Raw genomic sequence first — 21,937 nt, 5'->3', positions numbered from 1 at the left:
GGAGGCCTTCGAAATGTGCTTGTACTGACGTATTCTCAGAATTTCCTGGATTGACCGTGTAACCAACAAAAAAGTTCTCGAGAAACTCCGCAAAGACGTCGAGGTTGTTAAAAACATAAAGAAGAGAAAGTTGGAATTTTTCGGTCATATCATGAGAATTAGTGACTGATACATGCAGCTTCTACTGATAATCCGGGGAAAAGTATTCGGGAAGAGGGGACCTGGCAGGCAAAGAATCTCCTGTCTTCAGAACCTAGAAACTTGGTTCTCGATGTCCCCTGGAGGGCTGTCTGAAGTAGTAGCCAGTAAAGCTCAAATTGCTCTGTTGATCGCCAACATCCAGAATGGATAGGCACTTTAAGAAGAAGAAGAAGAGTCAATGCTTGGCCTGCACTCATGTAGTATGGGAGGTTTAAATATCTTATTCCCAAATGGGAAAGGCTAAAAGTTTCTTTCTGTGTTGGATTAGATTTGTAGTGCAGTGTCATCATAGATTGGATATAAGAATTTGATCTTGTAAATCCATGGCTGTTATATTTGCCATGGCCAGGCCACATGACATTTTAAAAAAAACATTTTGTGTAAGCAAAATTTGTGCGCTTATTAAGAGACAGAATATGGGACCTAGTAAGAAAGAAAACAGGTCTCTGGTAATTTACAATTTACAATAAAAGTAGTGGGAAAGGAAAGTACACACACAAGCATGTACTCAGGGGGCTAGAAGATGTGCAAATGATAAAAGATCGTCATCTGGAAATTTGAGGATGTCGGGGAATACGGAATATAGGACTTGAGTTGTGTGTAACAAAGAAAAGGCTATCATTATTTATTTTCTAAATAAAGTTTATGTCATTTGATTAAATGAATTAATTTCCCTTATGCCACTGATGATGACCTCTTGAGGTTGAAACGTGTATGGCAATAGTGTCTTTTTTATAGTGTTAATAGTTGTTTGTTTGCTTATTTTATATTCTAATCACTATTTGTTACCAAAGGATAATATACTAACCTTGTCTAGGAAACTTCAGATGATACATGCTAGGAATATGTGAAGTACATAAGTGTGTTTTGTTTCCAACAAGTGTCTTGGTTGAGTTTGAGGGCTTGAATCTTATCACTCACCCCCATGTAGTGCCAATAGTAAAAATGTATGGATCTATAGTTCCATTTTGTCATATCTGATCATAGGTTGATTGGTTAAAGCACATGGATATGTTCTCATACCTTAGTCATCAATAAAGTACACGAATAACTCCACCGTCTTTACCTTTTTCATAAACTGAGCCACGGGTGGGACTTCAAAGATACAGGTAGATTCTCACAGTTAGTAGGAAACCTCAGGGAAATGACAAATGCATGTAAGGAAAGTATTAAGTATTATGTAAGACTTGAGGTTCTCACAGCGGTGAGTATGAAGATTTCCGTCTTCTGGGTTGTTGTGCTGTGTAGTCTGGTCGATGTTAACCATGACAGAGGCAGTATGACCTCTGAAACATAGGTTAACATCGACCAGACTACACAGCGCAACAACCCAGAAGACGGAAATCTATTAAGTATTACTGTGTAGGTTTGGAAATTCATTCCTGCATTGTAATCGTCACAGGTCGATGATTGTGATGCCTTTAAGGACTATATATGCTAGTTATGCTGTGCCCAGGTGTTGATCAACACTGCTTCAGGCTCATTCAGACTCTACATAAAAGGCAAGAAGTAATTATAGTTTGTGGATATGTTATCCCTACAGGAACAAAAATCAAATTTTTATAATGCTGTTTCTCCTGTGGAGTGTTTAGCAGCAACTTTTAAGTAACCATGTCACTTCACAGTCTTACTTTCAAAATTACAAAGCAGTTCAGGAGAAATGTGTTCAGAACAATATGTTTACTATTTGTAGAATGAATGAAGTATTTGCATGGCAGCCTTCCAGAGGGAACCCAGCTGTCATAATCCTGAACATGGAACTACATACATACTTCTTTATTACATTCCATGAATCCATAAGTTAGTCAGATGACCATACAAGTCATACTGTTATATAAATGTCACAAAATACAAACAAAGTGTTCACATAAAGTAGAGATAAGTTCACACAATCCATGATAAGACGCATTTAAAAAAGTTTTACTTCTTGACAAGGATGTGTGCTCTGGCAATGAAGATAATTTAAGCAGGATGCAATAACTACTGTAATGACTGGCAAGTAAAGTAAAGTTGTCCCGCTACATGCCATGTAGGCACTTGGGGGATAGGTAGTATAGATCTAACTAATTCTTAATCTTATAGGCCGTGAAGCTCTTCATTGTGCAATTTTCTGTGTGATGCATTCCCCTCCCATTTAGGAGCAAATATTTTCCTCAAAGAACTGTTCTGAAAGGCCCTCTATCAATTTTCCTCAAAGTGAGAGACCAAGTTCCTCAACCATACAGCACAACTTGCAAAATTACAAATCAATTATGAAGGGGCCAGTAACAGAGGAACTCTCCGTCTGACCCAACTGAGTAAGTGCCATTCCCCACTTTATAAACTGAGGAAGGAAGTAGATCGAGCTTCAGAAAGGCAGTGTTCTTTTTAAAAACACAGACGATTGACACAGACCAAGAATTTAGTCCTCTCGATGCCAAAATTACACTTTTGAGTACAGTAGTCTTTGTGATTATATTAGGAGTTGGAACAAAACATTTTAAACTGAATAATAGCAAGCATTCTTTGAATTTAATCATCTATGGATTTCATCATGAATTGCCTTACTGACTTGTTAGTGTAATATATATTATTAGAATGGTTTATAATGTGCGAATTATTCACCAGTTATTTGATTTTTACCATTACTAATTAGAAGCCTCGAACATTCGTTCCCACTACGAAGAGGTCGTTACAGTCGATTACCAAAATACAATAGCAACAAATAAATGTCCAAGCATGTAACCCGTTCATATAGCGAAAAAGTAACATAATATTCAGATGTAGTTTGCGTCTGACTTGGTTGCCGATGGACATTGCGTGGAAAAATATGTTTTTAAAAAAATTTCAACGGGAAATGTTTTTTTAAAAGCAGTTTAATATTTGTTCCAAAGCTTTTTGTACAGATAATGGGTTGATAAATTTCGGTTTGTAATGCGCCTTAATTTTGAATGCACCAAGTTTAGAAGTAAGGTTATACTCATTAATTCAGTGAGATCAACATAACGTTGCTTATGAAGATGACCCAGAAGGCTAAAAAACCAAGTTATCTTCTTCGAGAGTTCTCCATGCTTGCGACGTTCACGTTTTCAAAGAGTGTGACAAGATTCCTAACACCTGTGGAAGGGTATGTTGTATATAATTTAATGTATTTTTGGTTCTTCTTGTTCGTAACTTTTCACACATTCAATTCACCGACCATTCACTAGAACAATATATTTCAGTCCAGTGTGATGATCATTATTTGCGATTTCCCATTTGTGTGTAACTTTACTGCGAACCGTGACTTCTCTTCCCAATATAAAGAAATAATTTAATGTATTTTGTACGTAAGAAATTGAATTCGTTCACTTTCTCGTGTAAGCAGATCATATTCGAGAGACACTTCTGTATTGTAAATTATTGTTTTATTTTTCAAATATAATTTTTGTTATGTTGTAAGTAATGCAATAGCATTTTTCATCGCTTTTGACACTAGTGAAATACTTTTCTTTCTTTTTCTTGAATTTTGTTATACATTTTTTCCTCCTAATTTTACAGGAATCCATTTACTTGCCTATATAGGCTTATTGCATGACACAAGAAACATCTGTAGTCGTCACTTCATAACATGTATAATGAATTGGTTTTTTCTCGTTGGCCATCCTGTTTCACAACCTCATAGATCGTATGACTTGCTGTCACGCATGCGTCTCATCCTTTCCGAGGCGGCTTCTGAGGATATTGTGTTTCAATTCAAGGGACTACATTGATTTTCTTCAGAAAGTAGAGGTACGTAGTGACTTGGAAAACCATGGAGAAGAAAGACTTGGATTTTGGATATGTATGTACTTGTTGCATTATTAACTGATTGATTGTTAATGTAATATTCCGATAACACAGTGGGTGTGATATCAGCCTGAGAACTAGTTTTTCCCGCCCTTCTGGAATCCTGAAGAAAAAGATTAGATATTCAGTTGTGGTGAGTACTTTGGACAGGTTTATCCAAGTCCAAATCATCCAGGATATCTGTCAGAGTTGACCATATCATGAGAATGTCATTCAAATGTCTAAAATCACATTTGTCATATGTAGTCTTGCCCTATCTTGTTCGAAAATATTTTTCCATGGCTTAAACATTCTGAACAAAATAGCCTTGAAAGATCTGCAAGTAGCGAGCGGCATTACTTATGTCATCCAGGAAGATCTGTGAGAAGATTCCATCTGATGAAATAGCGTCCCACACTGCATTTTTCAGACGCAAAGCATGGGGATCATCAGCGCCTCTGATATGCATGTTCTATTTATTGATATTTCCATTTATGTGAAACTGAGCTTCAGAGAACAACATGTGTTGAATAACTGTTATCCGTCACTGCTTGTTGGATCTGAATTTTATGAGCAAACATTTTTAAGTCTTTTCTTGTTATGGTTAAAATGGATGATTGTTTTAAACCTTTTAACCAAGCTCTTGTGGCAGCCATTTTACAGATTTCCCTTGGCTACGCATAAGTGCTGTCTGTATACATGCAGTGTTTTCTGGTATCCTCACAAACATTTTTCTGCCAACCCAGAACTTGTATGTTCAATATTTTTCACACTTTTAAATAGTTGATCTCTTCGGACCTTCTCTGCAGTCTCACTCTAAAATCGCGCTGCATCATACAGCACTTCCAGTTTGATAAAACAAACTGTTTCATACAAATCACACACTGGTCACTAGTGTACGCAGCTTGTGTATTAATGCTTGCTGAATATCCCGCCTATGAAGCACTGATAATTGATCAGAATAATCTAACCTCTTACATGTTCTATGATACCAAAGTTATTAATGTCAGTGAAGTATATCAGCAAATTTTGGGATTTGTAACAACAATGTATTTTCTTAATATTTTGTGTGGGTGTGAAACCTGGTTTCTCACCCAAAGGGAAGAACATAAGTACTTTTGACTTTTTATTGGGAATGCATATGCAAATTGCAGCCTGAATCGGGTAGTGTACATATATATTCATTATCTTAATTTGTAATACAAAGTAACATAGACACCTTTTTCAGGCTTGTAGAACAACTGTGCCCCAGTAATTGTAAATAAATACTAAACAGAAAGATGTTACAAATTAAATATAATGCATTTGTTCAAATTGGTATCTTGTTTGAAAGCATGTGTGCATGTGCAAACACACTTATGCATGTTTGCGAGAGAGAGACATTAACTATAATAATAATAATAATTGTGTTCATTTGGATATTTTCATGAGTAATAAATTCTTTCTATTAATCTTTTACTTTGCTTTACATCTTTTTTAGATTTATTTCCGTATAATATTTCCACTTACAAGTATTATGATAAATCTGTTTTGACAGAATCTTATATTTTGGTGTGAAGAATTTGTTATAAATTACAACCCTGCCAATTTTTTTTTCTCGTTACTTTAACAGCACAAGATAAGGAAAACGTGTCTGTTCTCACAAACTATTTGGTAATGTACACTCTAATGTTATTAAAGTGGTAGTTTGTTTATCATGATATACTTTAGCGTGTGCTGTGCAATATTTAAATGTTAATATGTATGCTGAAACGCCCTATCTGCCATAATTGTGTTATTGGGTTATAATACGAGGGTCGCTCATTAAATAATGCCGCACATTTTTTTTCTCAGAATATATTTATTCGAGATGGCTGAAATTTAGTGACAATATAAATCAATGTTTCCTTTACACATACTATTTTTCCACATAGTCCCCATCAACTTGTACAGTTTTACGCCAGCGTGGAACAAGTGCATGCATGCGTTGCCGGTACCAGCTCTTGTCCTGTGCACATAGCCATGTCCTCACTGCTTGAATCACGCTCTCATCATCTTCAAACCTTGTTCCGCGGATAGCATCTTTAAGTATTCCAAAGAGATGGAAGTCGGAGGGTGGATGGGGCAGCACCATCCAACCCAATTTGGAGATTTCTTCCCGGGTTCTCAGACTTGTGTGAGAGCGTGCATTGTCGTGCAGGAGCAAAATTTCTGCTGGATGCTTGTGAGGCCGAACTCGTCGGAAACGCTTCTTGAGGGTTTCAGGGTCCCAATGTATGCGTCTCGCACCTCTTGGCATCACATGTACAAGAATGACCCCATCACTGTCCCAAAAGACAGTCATCATGACTTTTCCGGCAGAGGGAGTTGTCGTGAATTTCTTCTTTCGCGGTGATTGAAGATGATTCCTCTCCATTTACTGCCTTTTTGTCTCTGGCTGAAAGTGGTGTATCCAGGTTTCGTCTCCTGTAATGATCCGGGACAGAAAGACCTCTCCCTCAGCATCAAAACGCTCCAACAATTCAGAAGAAATTGTTTTCCTTTGAATCCTGTGGTCTGCTGTGAGACTTCATGGAACCCATCTTGCGCACACCTTCAAATATCCGGATAATTGCAATCACACTTCCAATGCTGAATGAAAACTGTTGGGCCAATTGTCGAGTTGTGATGCGCCGATCCTCACGAATAATGGCATCCGCGCTGTTCAACATGTCTGGAGTGGTGGCTGTGACAGGACGTCCAGAGCGCGGCAGATCATGGAGCTTGGTTTCTTCACTTCCTGAAGCTTTTACTCTCTTAGCCCAGCGACCAACGGTGCTCCTATCGACTGCACAGCTTCCATACACAGCACACAAACGTTTATGAATGTTCACCACAGTTTATTTTTCAGCAACAAAGAATTCAATTACAGCTCGTTGCTTGTAACGAGAGTCGTTCACTGACGCCATTTTAACAGTTCACTACAGCTCTGCACCTGTTGGAATCATTTAAAACTCCATGCACGAATGCGGGAAACATCAAATCTCAAGCATGTAAAAGTACACTTTTCTATCTTCATTATTGGCTGAGAAAAAAAATGTGGGGCATTATTTAATGAGCGACCCTCGTATATGTCCCTATAAACACTGATTTACTACAATGCCACAGTCACCTGTTAAAATAGTTAAGAAGGTTACATGCAAGAGTTAGTATAAGTGAAAAATATATTTCCATTTCCATATTCATATTACATTTCTGTTACTGTTAGTGTCGATTGAACTCCAAACGTCAGTGGCTTTGTTGTGTTTTCGTGTTAAGGCTGGATGCTCGTATGAAGTTGGGTTGGCGCAGTTCCTCCTATGTAGATATGTTTACTGCATTTTGGTATCTTGCTTTTTGCTGTGTTCTCTGTTGATACGATCTTCTCTGATATTGGATGTCTGTGGAGTATTTAAGATCTGCAATGATATGTGTAATAAATAACATTTTGTATATTTGTGTATATATTTAAATCTATTTAAGACTGATGTGGTGCATTAACACTTACAGCAGGTCTTGTGGCTTTCATATGTCGTCTGTTGTGGAGGAGTGTACTGCACTGTGTATCATGGTATAATGTCATGCTATATGATCTATGTACAAGGGGAGTTTGAAGAGTAATGAGATTGGCAACACTACTCATCTTTAGTGGCCTTGATCGAGATCGCACATATTCTGTTTTGTTTCCTCAAATGTGTTTAGCTATTAATACATATATAATCATTTTCCAAGGTGTGTGTGTCTGTAAAAGTTCTGGTACGAAAATCCTATTTTGCATTGGTGGAACAGAACGACATTTCATGTTTGAAGGCAGAGATGTGCAAGAGAATATTGTGTGAAGCTCAGAAAAAGCGATGAAGAGGCGTTAGAGGTGTTACAGAATGTGTATGGAACAGAAACAATGAGCCAAGCTACAATGTTTCAGTTTTTGAAATATTTTAAAAATGGAAACAAAAGGGTGGTTGACGGCGCTCGAAGAGGGAGACCAAGCACCATCATGTGGAAAAGTGGTGCTGATATTATATTTTGACCCAAAAGGCACTATTCTTCAGCACTGGCTACCTCAGAAGCTAACTTAGAATGGTGTTTACTATGAATATATACTTGAAACTTATTTGGGGAATGCAATTCAGAAAGGAGTGATCAGAGTTCTTGAAGAAAAGGTGGTGTCTGCTTCAAGACAATATACGACCACATATTGCACATGTGGCCAGTGCTGCGGAGTCGGTAAAAATGTGCCGACTCCTACCTCCTTATGAACTCTTAAGAACACTTTCGCTACCGTGTGAGCCGCCAGTGGCCTCGCGCTTGCTGAGATTCAATGATGCATTGAGGCACATGGTGTGGGAATAATGCTTTGTAACTTTGGCTCTGTCACATTAACCTTTAATACACTTGAATACTTTTACAGCTGCGTCTTGGTGTGATATTCCAATAAGCAGTTTTTGTCCACACATAAACCCACCTCATATTTCTGACACTTCACACTTACGCAGGCGATTCGATAGAACAGGCCAGTGCTTATTGCCAGTAGTGTCCAGTCTGGTGACTTGATTGGCAACATTTGCTGGCCTACCTGGTGGTCTGTGTACACGTGGCTGTTGTCCAGCATGTACTAGCATATTTCTCACTAGGGCAAGTTGAAAATTCTCTGTGTGTGATTTTCTTTCCACCACATGAAGAAAGATTAATATAACTTCCCTCTAATTTAGTGGATACACATTCTTTTCACCCATCATGCCGAGGAATGTAAGTAGCTTTGAATAGGGGGTCTGAAAAGGAAGCAGAAAGCCACTTGACAATAACAATGTTTATTGCTGTTTATGATTATACTTCCCGGGTTGACAGCTCAGGCTGAACTTGTCAAATCCCTAGTTAAAGTGAATCAATGTTTGCAGCCTCTAAAATAGGCCAAAAGACATAGCCAAGTCTTCTTACAATGATGCAAGTATTCACATTCCGCACAAGGACCGTTCGTAGGGCTGAGTACACAATTTACGTCCCAGACAAGGAACGCTAGTAAGATAAAGATTAAGAATGCATACTGTCTACAAATCAACTGACTTCTGCAATAACCATTGTATGTGAATTTAAGTATATGTTATAAGTCTAAAAATTAGCCTGATGATCCACGTGGTGGTGATGAAATCTCTTCTGGTACCATTTACTATTTTAGTAGGTTTTCCATTATTAATATATATTGAGCTTCTTTGAAAGAGCCAGAGACGGAGGTTTTAATACTGACTCCACAGCCCTGCATGTCGCGACGGAGGCGCTACAAGACATCGATGGACCACCTGTAGAAAACCCTCCCCACAGTTCAGACCTTGCTCCATGTGATTTTTGGGCATTTCCAGTGCTTAAACATGACACTGAATATAAAGAAGCTACTGCTGCTGCCCTACTCAAGATGTCTGGAAATGGCCTACTGCACGTGTTTGAGAAGTTGGTGGGACGCAACAAAAAATGTATAGCTTTGGCAATGAAACTGCCAAAGCCTCAGGAATCCACAAATTGTGGATAATGCGAGTAGTCGCATTACTTTTCAAACTCCTCTTGTAAGGGGGGAGGATGTGTGCTGTTGGTAATATTGCTTGTATAGTGCGTCAAAGATCAGGTTATGACTGTGTGGATATCGTTCAGCTGTTGGTTTGGTTTTGGGTACAGTATATGTGCTGTTTATATAATAGTTTAAACATCTTTCTTTACTGACTGTTTTTATTATTTCCAAGAATCTTCCTTGGGGCCATATTATGGCCCGTATTATGGATATGATGTGCATTACCTGATGATCTCTATTGTTCAATATTGAACATACATGTTCTTCAAACATCTCTTGAAGTGTGTGATCTCTTTGTGCTATATAATTAGTGTGCAGTTTAGTTTATTTTCACCTCCATCATCAATTTTTTTTGTGATTTAGGTATTTGGTGTTTTTTTAAAGATATGAGTGGTTTGGAAAGCTATTTTTATCAGCATTTTTTTTAATTTTGTTATATGCGATGTTTGTTTGCATGTGTATACAAATGTGCTCCATTTCTCCTTATGTCCTTTGTTTGTTTATGTGTGCTATTATGTTGTTTTTATGTTGATGTTTTGTGTTTACTGTTGTTAAATTTGTTTCATTTTATATTTGTATTTTTTGTTTTTGGTTTGCCAAGTGGAATTTAATTTCTTACTTTCATTCTTAATTTTATGATGGATATTTTTGTTACTTGATTGAACGGGTAATTGTCACTGTTTTGTGCTCTGTAGGATGACGACATGTTTGATGTACAGTCATACTTACTAGAGATGGCTTCCAGTATGTGTTAGTTAATTGATCTTGTAATTGCAGTGTGTGGTGTTTCCTTTGAGGCAGGTATTGACTGAATTATTTAATGATATTTAAACGACTTCAGCTGTGAAGGGTTAAGGGAAGAACATTCGTTGATGCTTTTTGACAGTTGGGTACAGAGCACAATATTTGGAACACTGAAGGAAATAATGGGGACTGGAGAAGACGCTTAATGTGGAGTTTCTTAATCATTTGTCTACATCAAATATTAATTCATGGTTATCAAATCAAGGAGGATGTGTGGGGAATGTAAACATTAAAAATGAATACAAGAATTCAGTTAGAAAACTAGAATAGATAATACCCCTTGGTTGATGAAGATATAGATGGGAGGATAATATTAAAATAGTTGTTTAAGAAGTAGGATATAATCACAAGGACTGGATCCTTGTGGCTAAGGATAGCAACCAGTGGCACGCTCTTTGAACTCACTCTGTAAGCCTCTGGGTTCCGTATATGCGGCTAATTTCTTGACTGCCTGAGAACTAGTTTGTTCAGCAGACTTAGTTCAGTAAAGAAATGAAACATTGCATTTTACATGTTTAATTTGTTCAGTTGTTCTTGAGGCTGTTCGTACAGCACATGCATTACCACAATTGTAGTCTAATTCTTTCAGTCCGGATATATATAGATGCTCTTTTTTAATACTCGCTATAATTATCAGCTCCTCCAAGTTACCTATCAGCCAAGAAAGGTTATCGATCCTTGTGCTAGCCCTTTATTTTGCAATCATGTCTTATTGCGTTATGATTACATTTTACATGGAAATTGTAAGTGGACAAAACGTGGTCATGATCAGCATCAGGTATGGAGGTTTCGCATAACTTAATTTTACTGAAAGTTGTACCTGGTTCATAGAATGAGATGTGTAACGTCTTCTTTCGCAGATCATGAATATAAAAATTGAGGATTTTGCTGTTACACAAGAAGAGGAGGATCGTATAGCAAAACTTCCTTTGATAAAGTCTGAACATACGGTGAGTTGTACACTACAATTGACTTTTAAGAAATCTGTAGGATTACCTATTGTGTTTTTCTTGTCCATCTCCACATGAAGCATTTCCACTCTGGTGAATGGATTTTGAAGTGTCCTTTGCAAAATGGTGCCAGAGGACTGAATTTTGTTGCTCAGTGTTTATGAAATACCATTTTAAACTTCTGTTGCATCAGTTTTAAAACGTGAAATTAAACATTGACCAAACTGAGAAATAATTTAGACAGATGTGGCCCATTAATCTTGCATAATTTGTTCATATTCAAAATATTGCCTGTTGTTGAATCTCTTATACAATTCACAGGAATTATGAATGTTTTAAGGTTATAATTTATTTCTTTTGTGTCTTGATACAAATTGCACTGATATATTAGAACAGTGTTGTCATTTCTGTTAAGCATCATTAACTCTTTCCATATGGGAAGATAACATTGAGTATGTAATATTAAACTTTTATCAGGAGATAAATTTGCAGCCATGGAGACTTTCAATGAAGAAGCAGATTGTATCATAACATTTTGTGCTTTGTTTTTGACTTTGTTTCTGTAGACCCAAATATTTAAGAGGTTAACTTGACTTCATATATAAAGTTGGCCGGGAGGGAGGAGCGTTAATGTGATACTCTGCTCAGTATTTCTGTCCAGAACATACAAAATGTAATTTCATTATTGTGTGCACTTTATTCATGGTGTGTACATGTAACTATCGAATAAACCCCGTAACAAAATTTTTTGTGACCTTTTAATATGTGCTTTACTGTCTCATTACATAAACCAAGCGTTAATCAGTTGAGCCATTGTTACTGCTTTGACATGAACATGCCAGGTAAACTGATGTGGATGTCTTTGATTTCATATTACATGGAGACAATACTATTGAAGTGATATTTGTATTAGAAAAATCCTTTTCATGGTAATGGTTTTGATAGTTATAAGGAAGAAAATCTTTATGAAGCAGCTACTATGATTGCATGTTGGTGTTTTTCTGGACTTTGTCCATAGTTTGATATTCTGAAACAGATTCGCTATATTTTGAGAGCTGGATCTGCTCTTGTCTGTGGGTGAAAATACCTTTTCTGATTTTCCCATAGAAGAGTCGTATTAATCCTTTGGGATTAGTCCCTTGTATGGGACCAGAGCAAATCTAGTTCCCAGAACGTAGTGATCTTGTTTTAAAATATCAAGTGATGGATCATGTAAAGAAATACAGCAATAGTAAATAAAATGCACCATCGTCAGGCTCCATTAAAGATGTTCCGCAGCTGCTAGTAGTTTGATTCAGTACAATTGTATTGATAATTATTCCATTTCATGCAGTGAGAGCGCAAAGTCAAGACTCATAATGAGTATGGTTATTTTACAGGACTCCATCAATTTACAGAAAGTTGTACCTGATTCTTATGGTGAAACGAGTTTTGAGGCTTCTTATGATGACAATCAAGTCATCGATATCAAAGTTGAGGATGATGGAGGTGTGAAAGTGGAGGAGGATCCTGTCATCATGATAACATTTCCAGTAATAAAGGCAGAGCATGCGGTGAGTTGTGTGAGCATCGTTAGGCACGTTGCATCTCCATTTGTCTGTCCTCATAAGCAATTCCGCTCTGCTGAATAGATCTTGAAGGGTCCGTTACAGACTAGTTGAAGGGAATTGTATTTGTTGCCTACTGTTTGTGGAATATCACTTCTGTTTTGTGTTAGCTTTATTTTAAGACGTGATATTAAATATTGAGAAATACAAGAAATGTTTTAGACAGATGTAGCCACACAAGCCTTTGATAATTTGTCCACACTTTCCAGTACGCCTTGTTTTGATGGCATTAATTCCCATTGAATTCAATGCACATTTTTGTGAATCTATGAATGTTTGAAGGTTTTCTCGTGGTGACTTTTATTCCCCTTTCTTTCTTTCTTTAACTTTGTTGCAGCATGTATCACTACAGTGGCATAGAACTGCCATTTCCATTAAGGACCATTAACAGGATAATTGATGACCCTCTAAAATTGTAATATTATTTGATTTGTTATATGACTATGTTGGACATTGTTAATTTTCTGAAGTATTATATTGCCTTGACATTGAGACTGCATCAATGTAAGACACTTGATTTAATGGTAGGTATTTAGGGGGGGGATGCTACATCAATTGTTAGACACTATCAAATGTAAAATGCATTGTCAGTATTCCTGTCTTTGGGTAATTCATTGTGATTTACTGACAATTTTAGGTTAGTGGCAGTTTGGATCAAATGAGGTCTTCTCCAGTAAACGACACACTTAGGTTTAAGTGCACGTTACTCATTACTAAAAGGAAAAGATAAGCTAAATCTCTGGATTACTGTCTGAAAGTTCTTCCTTCACATGATTCATAATTAGGGATATTACTGAATGCTGAACAGATATACGTCCCTCAGATCCTCCTGAATCTTCCGATATAAGTGACTTTTAATTAAAGTTGTTACCGTGTCGCTGGCAGGTGATTTTTGTATGTATTTGTTTTGTATGGATGTGAAACATGGTCTCTCACTCTGACAGAGGAGCATAGATTGCAGGTGTTTGAGAATACGGTGTTGAGGGGAATACTTAGGCCTAGGAGAGAAGATGATGGGGCATGGAGAAAATTACATATAAATGAGCTTAAAAATGTGTACTCCTCTCCCAGTATTATCAGAGTGATTAAGTCAAGGGGCGTGAGATAGGTGGGGCATGTGGCACACATGGATGGGGCAGGGTATGTTCACCGGGTATTGTTCGGGAATCCTGGGGGATGAGACCGCTGGGGAGACCTAGACATAGATGGGAGAATGATCTCAAGTGGGATCTATGGGAGATATGAGTTGAAGGATACTGGATTTTGTTGGCCCAGGACAGGGACTGGTGGAGGGCTTTGGTTAATTTGGTGATGAACCTTTGGGTTCCGTAAGCCATCTAGTTAGTTATATATAATTGTCCCTACGAATTCTCTTGTTTTATTTGTATAATAGCATCTCAAAAAATATTATTTTGTTTATGGACATCAAATAATATTCAGTACAATTAAATATTCCTGTGATGAAATGCAAAAAAGTAAATAATTAAAAAGGCTAAGATTTATTGTTTTTATAAAGGATATGAATTTTTGTCAAGTTTGTGATACATCACTCATTTATAGTGAAATTGGTGAGCATAAAACTGTCATTCATACAATCACACTGTTATATTGTAAACTAGAATAATATAACATCATCAGGGTGTTGAGTCATTGCCCCGATGACAGAAGCAGCAAGCACATCAAACGTCAGGAAAGTTCTGTCAGATTATGTGGAAGACGACCATCTTCATACTAGGTGTTTGAGAAACTCAAATCTCAAGTAATGTGTCATATACTCTAATCATCTGAACATCTTTAATTAATGTTCCTGTTTTCTTATTATCTAATATATAATCAATTACTGACTTTGTACCATTAACAGACCATGACACTGTTTGTAGTTTTACTTATATATATGTATAGATAAAGACCGTCACTATGGAAAGTCCTCCATGTATGTCAACACAGGCTATCAGTCTCTGATAATCTTGCATTTGCTTGTGTTCTGGTTTTCTGAACCACACTGAATGCATTGCTTTCCCTGTCTTGCTGTTGCTTCTCACATTCAGGTAAATTTCTGTGTACATCATAAAACATGTTTCAGTTGTCAGAAGTGCTGCTAATATCCCAGTACATTGACTCAACCATACATTGCAAAGCCTGTATATGAAATTCATATCTACATGTTCTTATGAGAAATGTGAAAGTCATTTGACCAACGCTTGCATGATGAAAAACTTCAGCACCAGGAAAATACAAGATATTGATTCAGCTGTCATTTATAGGGCATATTTGCTGCAATTTACCTGTGTGATGCACTCCCACAATCTGGCTGGAAATTATAATTATTTATTTATTTGCAATGTCAGAAATAATGATTAAAGTTTTACAGATCTTTGTTATTTGTCGCATGATGTTGGAGTACAGCCATGTGCTTCTGATTATTACAAGGCACATGTGCATGTTAGTATCATGATGTTTCCCATGCTTGCTCCATAAATGTGGAGCTGTTTATATATCCATTTTTTGGCCATAAAACTGCCTCTCTGGAAAAAGATGAGCAAACAGGTATTCAGGGTTTGTCACTGTAGAAACTCGTATGGCACCTTACAATTGGAGGTTCTGTTCAAGTTTAAAAGGTGTTCCCCAATTTTAAAAAATTGATAGTTTTTTGTGTGATTTTGCTCAAACCTTTTGTATTCTCTCTCTTAAATAGGATAAGCCATTTTGCAACTATTCCTTGAATGCCATGAAAATGTAATTTAGTTAACAAAATTTAATGATTACACAGTCAGAAGCTTTTGCTAAATCACAGTAAATTTCTCTAACCAGCATTTTTTTGGTTGTCTGTTAGTTTGGAGGCTGCGTCTTCAGTGGACGCACCTTTCCTGAAGCCAGATTTTTCTGGGACCAGTGTGCATATGATGACTTAACCTAACCTCACATACTTCCAAAGAAGTAGTTAACAGTTCAGTTAAATTTATCTTTCCTCTCTCCCTTTTTATTTTATTACCAGATTTTGTTATTAGTATACTGTAAAACTGCTTTTTAGCCTATTTTATAAGATCATTCAGGATTTTACAGTACGTAATATAGAATTCTGTTGTTTTGTGGTGTTAACTGTTCCTGATGTAGATATGACTCCTCTTACATTTGCAAGATATTTATAATCCTTGCGAAATCCAATCATTCTTTATTTTGCCTATATTATTATATTTATTTAGAAAGCTGCCTTCATTGATACTTTGAAAAATATACAAAAATGAGTTAAACATATATTTTGATATTTTTGTCTTTTTTAAAAGAGAAGTTACCTGCTACAGCAATATTATATTAATACAAAATATTGTATATGGTATTACAGTGAAACCTCGATGCATCGTTTTCGGCGGGGGTGGGAAATAAAAACGATGAATGCGGGAAAACGATAGATGCGGGAAAGCATTAAATTTTTTTAAAAAAACTGTTTCTCTTTCAAAGTTACTTCTTTCTACCAAAAAAGTCTTTAATGGACAACTGGTTTGTTGAAACTTTACGTTTTAGACCAAACAGAGCACTTTCCACGTTCAAAATGTTTTCTTCGTCACGTTCACTAATATTAAGCGCATAAAAGAACGACTTCACTTTCACCAATGCAGCGTGTACTTCGGCAAAACTCGGCAAAGCTTCGGGCTCGCATTCGTCGTCTTCCTCTTCCTCACCACTCCAACCCCCTTTGCGGACAATAACAGGAAGAATGGAAATACTATTACTGCCGAACTCAACGAAGACCCTGAACCGCTGGAAACGAGATGAACCAGAAGAATGAAAAGTGCCGCCAGCCTTTCCTTTGTACTTGTAATAAAAGCATTTGTGAAGAAATTCACACTGCACATGCCATCTGGCATCGCTGGAACGAAATATGAGGGCACCCTAAAATTTCTGGCAATGAGCACCGCCATTCACTCCAACTATCACCCCTGCACCGCTGACACTCATTCCAAAAGAATGTGCTGGTTGGGCGACATAACAGGTTATCGCTACTGTGTATTCCAAAAACATTGTGCGTCTTTCGGTATTAATTTATCTCAAAACCCAGCATTTTAAATTCTCAGAAACGATCATTGCGGGAAAATTGTGGGACGGGACTAAGATTTTTGAACGATCGATGCGATAAAACGATAGTTCGAGGAACGATAGAAGCAGGAAAATGTAACATTATTTTATATGGGATGTATTCGGGACCGAACAAAACGGACGATGCATCCGGGAAAACGATAGTTCCGGGAACGATGGATAGAGGTTTCACTGTATTCATAAGATCCTGGATATTATGGTCTGATATGTAAATTATTATTGGGGAGGTAGATGATGAACTGAATCTTATACTTGCATAATACTTCCCTCCTAACTGAATCATAGGATTTCCTGAAGGCTATAAATAGCTGACATGTCTTCCATTGTACTCCTGATTTTTCTCCAGTACCTGAAAGATGTGGAATGTCTGATCAGTGCTGAATGATTACATAAAATTCTTGAGTGATAATCCAGAATAATTCCATGGATGTATGTAGAATGAAATAGTTACGCCTACATCATGAGGTCTTCTCTTTAATCCACAGCCAGAAGACATTCTGTGACGTAGTTACTAGGGGCCCGCATAATATAGACTTTTCCCTGATTTATTTTTAAGCAGATTTGAAACTAAGAGCTACAGAAATGTACCTGTTATCTTCACTGTACCTATTCCTCTATCCATATGTAAGAACTTGAGAACAAACAGCTAATTGTATTTTAAATATTTTTTATGTTAGGGAATTTTTCTATTTGAAGAAACATTTCAGTTTTGTTCAGTGTCATATTGGCAGCATTTGGTAGTTTACCTTAATGCCTACGTGTGCTTTTGCTTGTGGAAGTGACTTTGTCGTAGTGGTGGACAGTCATCATTTAGCTATGCAATGACGCTGAGCAAATCTAAGTTGTCATTCTTCATATTGACATCATCAGCCGTCCAAACAGGCACCCTACTGAAGCTGAGGTCTCTTGCCCCAAACATCTAGATGTCACTAGCATCATTCTCAGAGGCCAAATTGCTGTGAATGTGTCAAAATGGTTGCATTTGTTTTTCTTTGCCAAGCCGACTTGTTCAGTGTTTATGAGATTCTGTTCTCAGGATTAAGAGATGCAAGGATTACAAGAGGTTAATAAGTAGATGATGCAAGTAGTAATAGAAAATCGTTGTTTTAGTTGGGTGTGAGTGAACTTGAGGTTTATTTATTTTAGATTCTCCTTTCACTCTTATCTGTACTGTAGATTGACCCAGTTAATGGTAAACTATATTGTTTGAAAGATTTTTATTAGAAGATTCATTATAATGCATAATATTATGTCACCATTATGACTACATCAGTGTGTATCTGCTTTTTGATTCTTTAGATACCAAAAAATAGATTGGTTATTTTCTCTTTTTTCTCTCCCCATCAGGCTAAGAAATTTGATTCGGGTTTTCTAACAGTGAATCTGGTTGGGTGAAGCAAACTTAAACTCGGACATTGTGTTATGGAATGTGAATATGTGGTTTGAATATGTAACTCTTTTGCATTGCTGCTTGCTGTCAGTCAAGAGTTTGTTTGCTATGTATAAAATTACGGTCTTGGCAAGTGAATTAACCTATTTGTCGCAGGTAGCCAGGAACTAAATGAAATAGGAAATATAATGCTATCTCACTGAGAAAATAAATCTGTTATGAAAAGAACATAACTTTCCTAATGGAATATTTATTGAGCATTCTTATATCTTGTTTTCAGTTTCATTCTTCTTCCTAATAATATTTGTCCTAATATTTTTTCAATTTGTCTGCTAGGGTCCTCCGAATGAACAGGACTTGTTACATGATGGTGAGCGACCGTATTCCTGTGATGTGTGTAATAAGTCATTCAATAAAAAGTGTAATCTGAAGAGACATCAGCGTACGCACAGTGGAAAACGGCAATATTCCTGTGATGTGTGTAACAAATCATTCAATCAACAGAGTAATCTGAAGACACATCTACGTATCCACAGTGGAGAAAGGCCATTTTCCTGTGATGAATGTAACAAATCATTCAATCATCTGAGTAATTTGAAGAAACATCAGCGTACACACAGTGGAGAAATGCCATTTTCCTGTGATGTGTGTAACAAATCATTCAATCATCAGAGTAGTCTGAAGAAACATCTACGTATCCACAGTGGAGAAAGGCCATTTTCCTGTGATGAATGTAACAAATCATTCATTGATCAGAGTAATCTGAAGAAACATCTATGCATCCACAGTGGGGAGCGGCCATATTTCTGTGATACCTGTAAAAAATCGTTCATTCGTAAGGATTCTTTGGTGAGGCATTTGCTTATACATGGTAGATAGCAGCCACATTTATGTGATGTATATAATAAATGATTCCTTTACCTGCATAATCTATTTAATGACTACTCTGTATTTCAGTGACATTAAATCTATTCGTTAATAGGATAATCCAATGCATGTGCAGGGTGTGCATATTCTTGTGATGTATTATTATTATTTATTATTAACTGCAAATGAGTTTTTACCTGGTGGCAGTGGTCCTACAATAAGACACAACAGAACAACTGACATCACACAAAATAAAACAACTCATAAGATTACAAAACCATAAGGCACAAGTATTTAAACACAACAGATAACCTAAAGTAGATAACTTAAAAATTAATACCAAGTGGACACAAGACAGTAACAGAAATGAATTACATACGTCATGAAGTGATGCTCTCACATTTCATCAGGAACTTGTCTTCACTTCACTACACTTATGAAGCCTTCCCATCCTCACCCTGATTTACCTCCCTTAATCTCACTTCCCTTCACTTCACCTCATTTATCACTTTTCTAACCTTCTTCCTAAAAGAACTTGGTTTACAGGAGAGAGTCCCTAAAACCTCAGCAGGTAGCCGGTTCCAGAGTTGGATGGTCCTATTTACAAAGGAATATTTTCCTATATCTGTCCTTTGCTTTCTGCTCCTAATTTTCCGAATATGATCGACCCTGCTCAGGTAGTATGGCCTTTGCCTTCCATGCCCGTTCTCCCGTGTACGCTTTGAAGAGAGCACATATACGTGCTATCTTTCTACGCTGTGCCAGGGTTTCCCAGTTTGAGTCGCTCCTATGATATGCAAATCTTTTGCACCCGTTCTAACGCATTTATCTGCCCCTCCCTGTAAGGATCCCAGCACGCCGCCCCATATTCCAGAATCGGACGCTATTTCTATTTCCCTCTTTGAGAACACGCATTGTAAAATGAAGTGCCTTTCAGGCTTTCGTCACCGTATAATTTACTTGATCAGCCCAGCTTAAATCGCTGCTTAAGAGAATTCCCAAGTATTTCCAACTGCTCACTTCCGGAATTATTTGGTCCCGTAACGAATAGTTTAGTGGTTCCTTCACCCGACTTCTCGTGAAACTAACTGCCTTACTTCTACTTGGGTTAATTTTCACAGCATTTTCAACCGCCCACTCCCCCAGACTGTCCAGATCCATCTGCATCTTTTCTATGTATTTAGTATTTATAATTTTCCTTTCTATTATACAGTCATCTGCAAAAAGTCTAATAGTCGATTCAATGTTCCTCCAAATATCATTTACGTACGCGATGAACAAAAGTGGACCCAATACACGGCTAGAAAGACGCATTTTTACTGTAAAGCTCTCAAGACTTCCTGTTTGTGCTTTCCTTCCGCTTTGAACACGGAAGATGGTATCCAGCATCCAAAAATATCGTAAGTATAATTCAGACCTGTTTAGGGGCTCCAGTTTTGTGGCGGAGCATTTTACAAGCGACTCCGAGTGAGTGCGTTCAGTATTCTGACTTCGCCATTGGACCTAACACTGAAAATCGGCGTTCTCAAAAATGTTCTGCAAAATAATAACAAAATATAAAGTATATGAACACAATCGCCAGCCACAGTGCGTTGGACCTATTTTGCGAGCGCTTTCAGGTCAGCTACACCACCGCTGCGCTCCCTGGAGACGGACAAACTAACTAACTCCCTGGTAGGAGAACCCGCAGGTCCAACACCAACTCCATCCATTTGCCATCCTCACAGTCCACCCTCTCGATCCATCTTGATATTATCCTCCCATCTCCTTCCTGGTCTAGCCAGTGTTCCCTGCCAAAATTCCGTATGCACCCCTTGTTTCCCCCCTCCATGCGTGTCGCAGTAGAACCTGAAGATGGCGTCGTGGCGTGTTCTTTATGGATAAAAGTGCGGCCCTTCCTTACCTGTACTGAGCCTCGACGTGGCATTCCGTTCCATTGACTGTCACCGCCTGTTCCTGTGGGGTCGACCTGGTGCGTCTGGACTTCAAGCGACGGCAAAGGTCAATAAGCTATGCCCCAGAGATGGAATAATCGAGTTGGAAATTCTCTGTTCTTTCCGTGAAGTGGTTCATGAACTTCGAGCACTGAACAGACAGTTTGAAGACTGCGTTTCCCCTAGTTTTGTCAAGCACGATTAAGCCCAATGGTGGGCCACTCGCAGGGACCTCAGGAACTCGTCCAGCAAAGTGCCTGCGTAGAAGCACGCCGGACCATACAAATTCGTTGCTGGAGCAGTGTTTCATTTTCTGCTTCAAAGCAGCATTTACCTGGAAATATTCTGTAATCGCTTCTAAAGTCGTAAAGGACATTAAGACCTAATGTAGACGCGCTGAAGGAGGAGATACATTTCGCGGCTTTTGTTCAATTTGTAACGCTTCAGATTTGTGGGTGGATTTCCGAAATACGTCTGTGCGTATAATTGGACAGTCAGTGTCACGAAAGAGAGGACCGATGCACCCCTACTCCTTACCGATTCACTGCTCTTCATTTTACTGGTTGTAACGGTCCAAATTATATCTTCTGCTGAGGTAATTTGATCCTACCATTTAGTTCTTTTATTATTTTATTAGGCTGAATTTCTTTTTTTACTTTTCGTTTCAAAATTCTAACTTGTTGTTGTGTTTCGAGGGTAATACTGGGATGTTTACTTCTAGTTCATGGCATATACCTAACTGTTTA

General features: G+C 37.6%; 1 protein-coding gene and 1 long non-coding RNA gene across 4 annotated transcripts; one reads left to right on the top strand and one right to left on the bottom strand.

Annotated features, from left to right (window-relative positions):
- Positions 1 to 1,523: 1,523 nt before the first annotated feature.
- LOC147874345 (uncharacterized) lies at positions 1,524 to 19,405 on the top strand. 3 transcript variants are annotated; one of them, XM_087345535.1, is made up of 5 exons: positions 3,862 to 3,951; positions 5,600 to 5,640; positions 11,209 to 11,298; positions 12,678 to 12,851; positions 18,727 to 19,405. In XM_087345535.1, the coding sequence occupies exons 3-5, from the start codon at positions 11,212 to 11,214 to the stop codon at positions 19,267 to 19,269; spliced, it is 804 nt and encodes a 267-aa protein (XP_087201661.1). In that variant the 5' UTR covers positions 3,862 to 3,951; positions 5,600 to 5,640; positions 11,209 to 11,211; the 3' UTR covers positions 19,270 to 19,405. The 3 variants fall into 3 exon arrangements, with proteins under 3 accessions (XP_087201660.1, XP_087201661.1, XP_087201662.1); XM_087345534.1 differs by lacking the exon at positions 5,600 to 5,640 and having other exon boundaries at positions 1,524 to 3,951; XM_087345536.1 differs by lacking the exons at positions 3,862 to 3,951; positions 5,600 to 5,640 and adding an exon at positions 3,965 to 4,141.
- On the bottom strand, positions 14,386 to 18,727 carry LOC147874346 (uncharacterized). The gene is made up of 2 exons (XR_015534293.1): positions 16,421 to 18,727; positions 14,386 to 15,430 (listed from the first exon to the last, which is right to left on the bottom strand). It is a non-coding gene; the product is annotated as an uncharacterized LOC147874346 (long non-coding RNA).
- Positions 19,406 to 21,937: the final 2,532 nt, after the last annotated feature.

This window comes from Zootermopsis nevadensis, unplaced genomic scaffold (genome assembly GCF_977971745.1).
Source record: "Zootermopsis nevadensis isolate Lab colony 2312 unplaced genomic scaffold, Znev_1.0 Znev_ptg000009l, whole genome shotgun sequence".
Lineage (NCBI taxonomy): Eukaryota > Metazoa > Arthropoda > Insecta > Blattodea > Termopsidae > Zootermopsis > Zootermopsis nevadensis.
Note: the sequence above shows the minus strand (reverse complement) of the source record. Positions and strands in the feature narration are given on the sequence as shown.

Coding starts and splice junctions, on each gene's coding strand:
- LOC147874345 (XM_087345534.1), top strand. CDS start 3,850: ATGACTTGCTGTCACGCATGCGTCTCATCCTTTCCGAGGCGGCTTCTG. Junction 3,952..11,208: donor ATTTTCTTCAGAAAGTAGAG/GTACGTAGTGAC, acceptor CTTCTTTCGCAG/ATCATGAATATAAAAATTGA. Junction 12,852..18,726: donor TAATAAAGGCAGAGCATGCG/GTGAGTTGTGTG, acceptor TTTGTCTGCTAG/GGTCCTCCGAATGAACAGGA.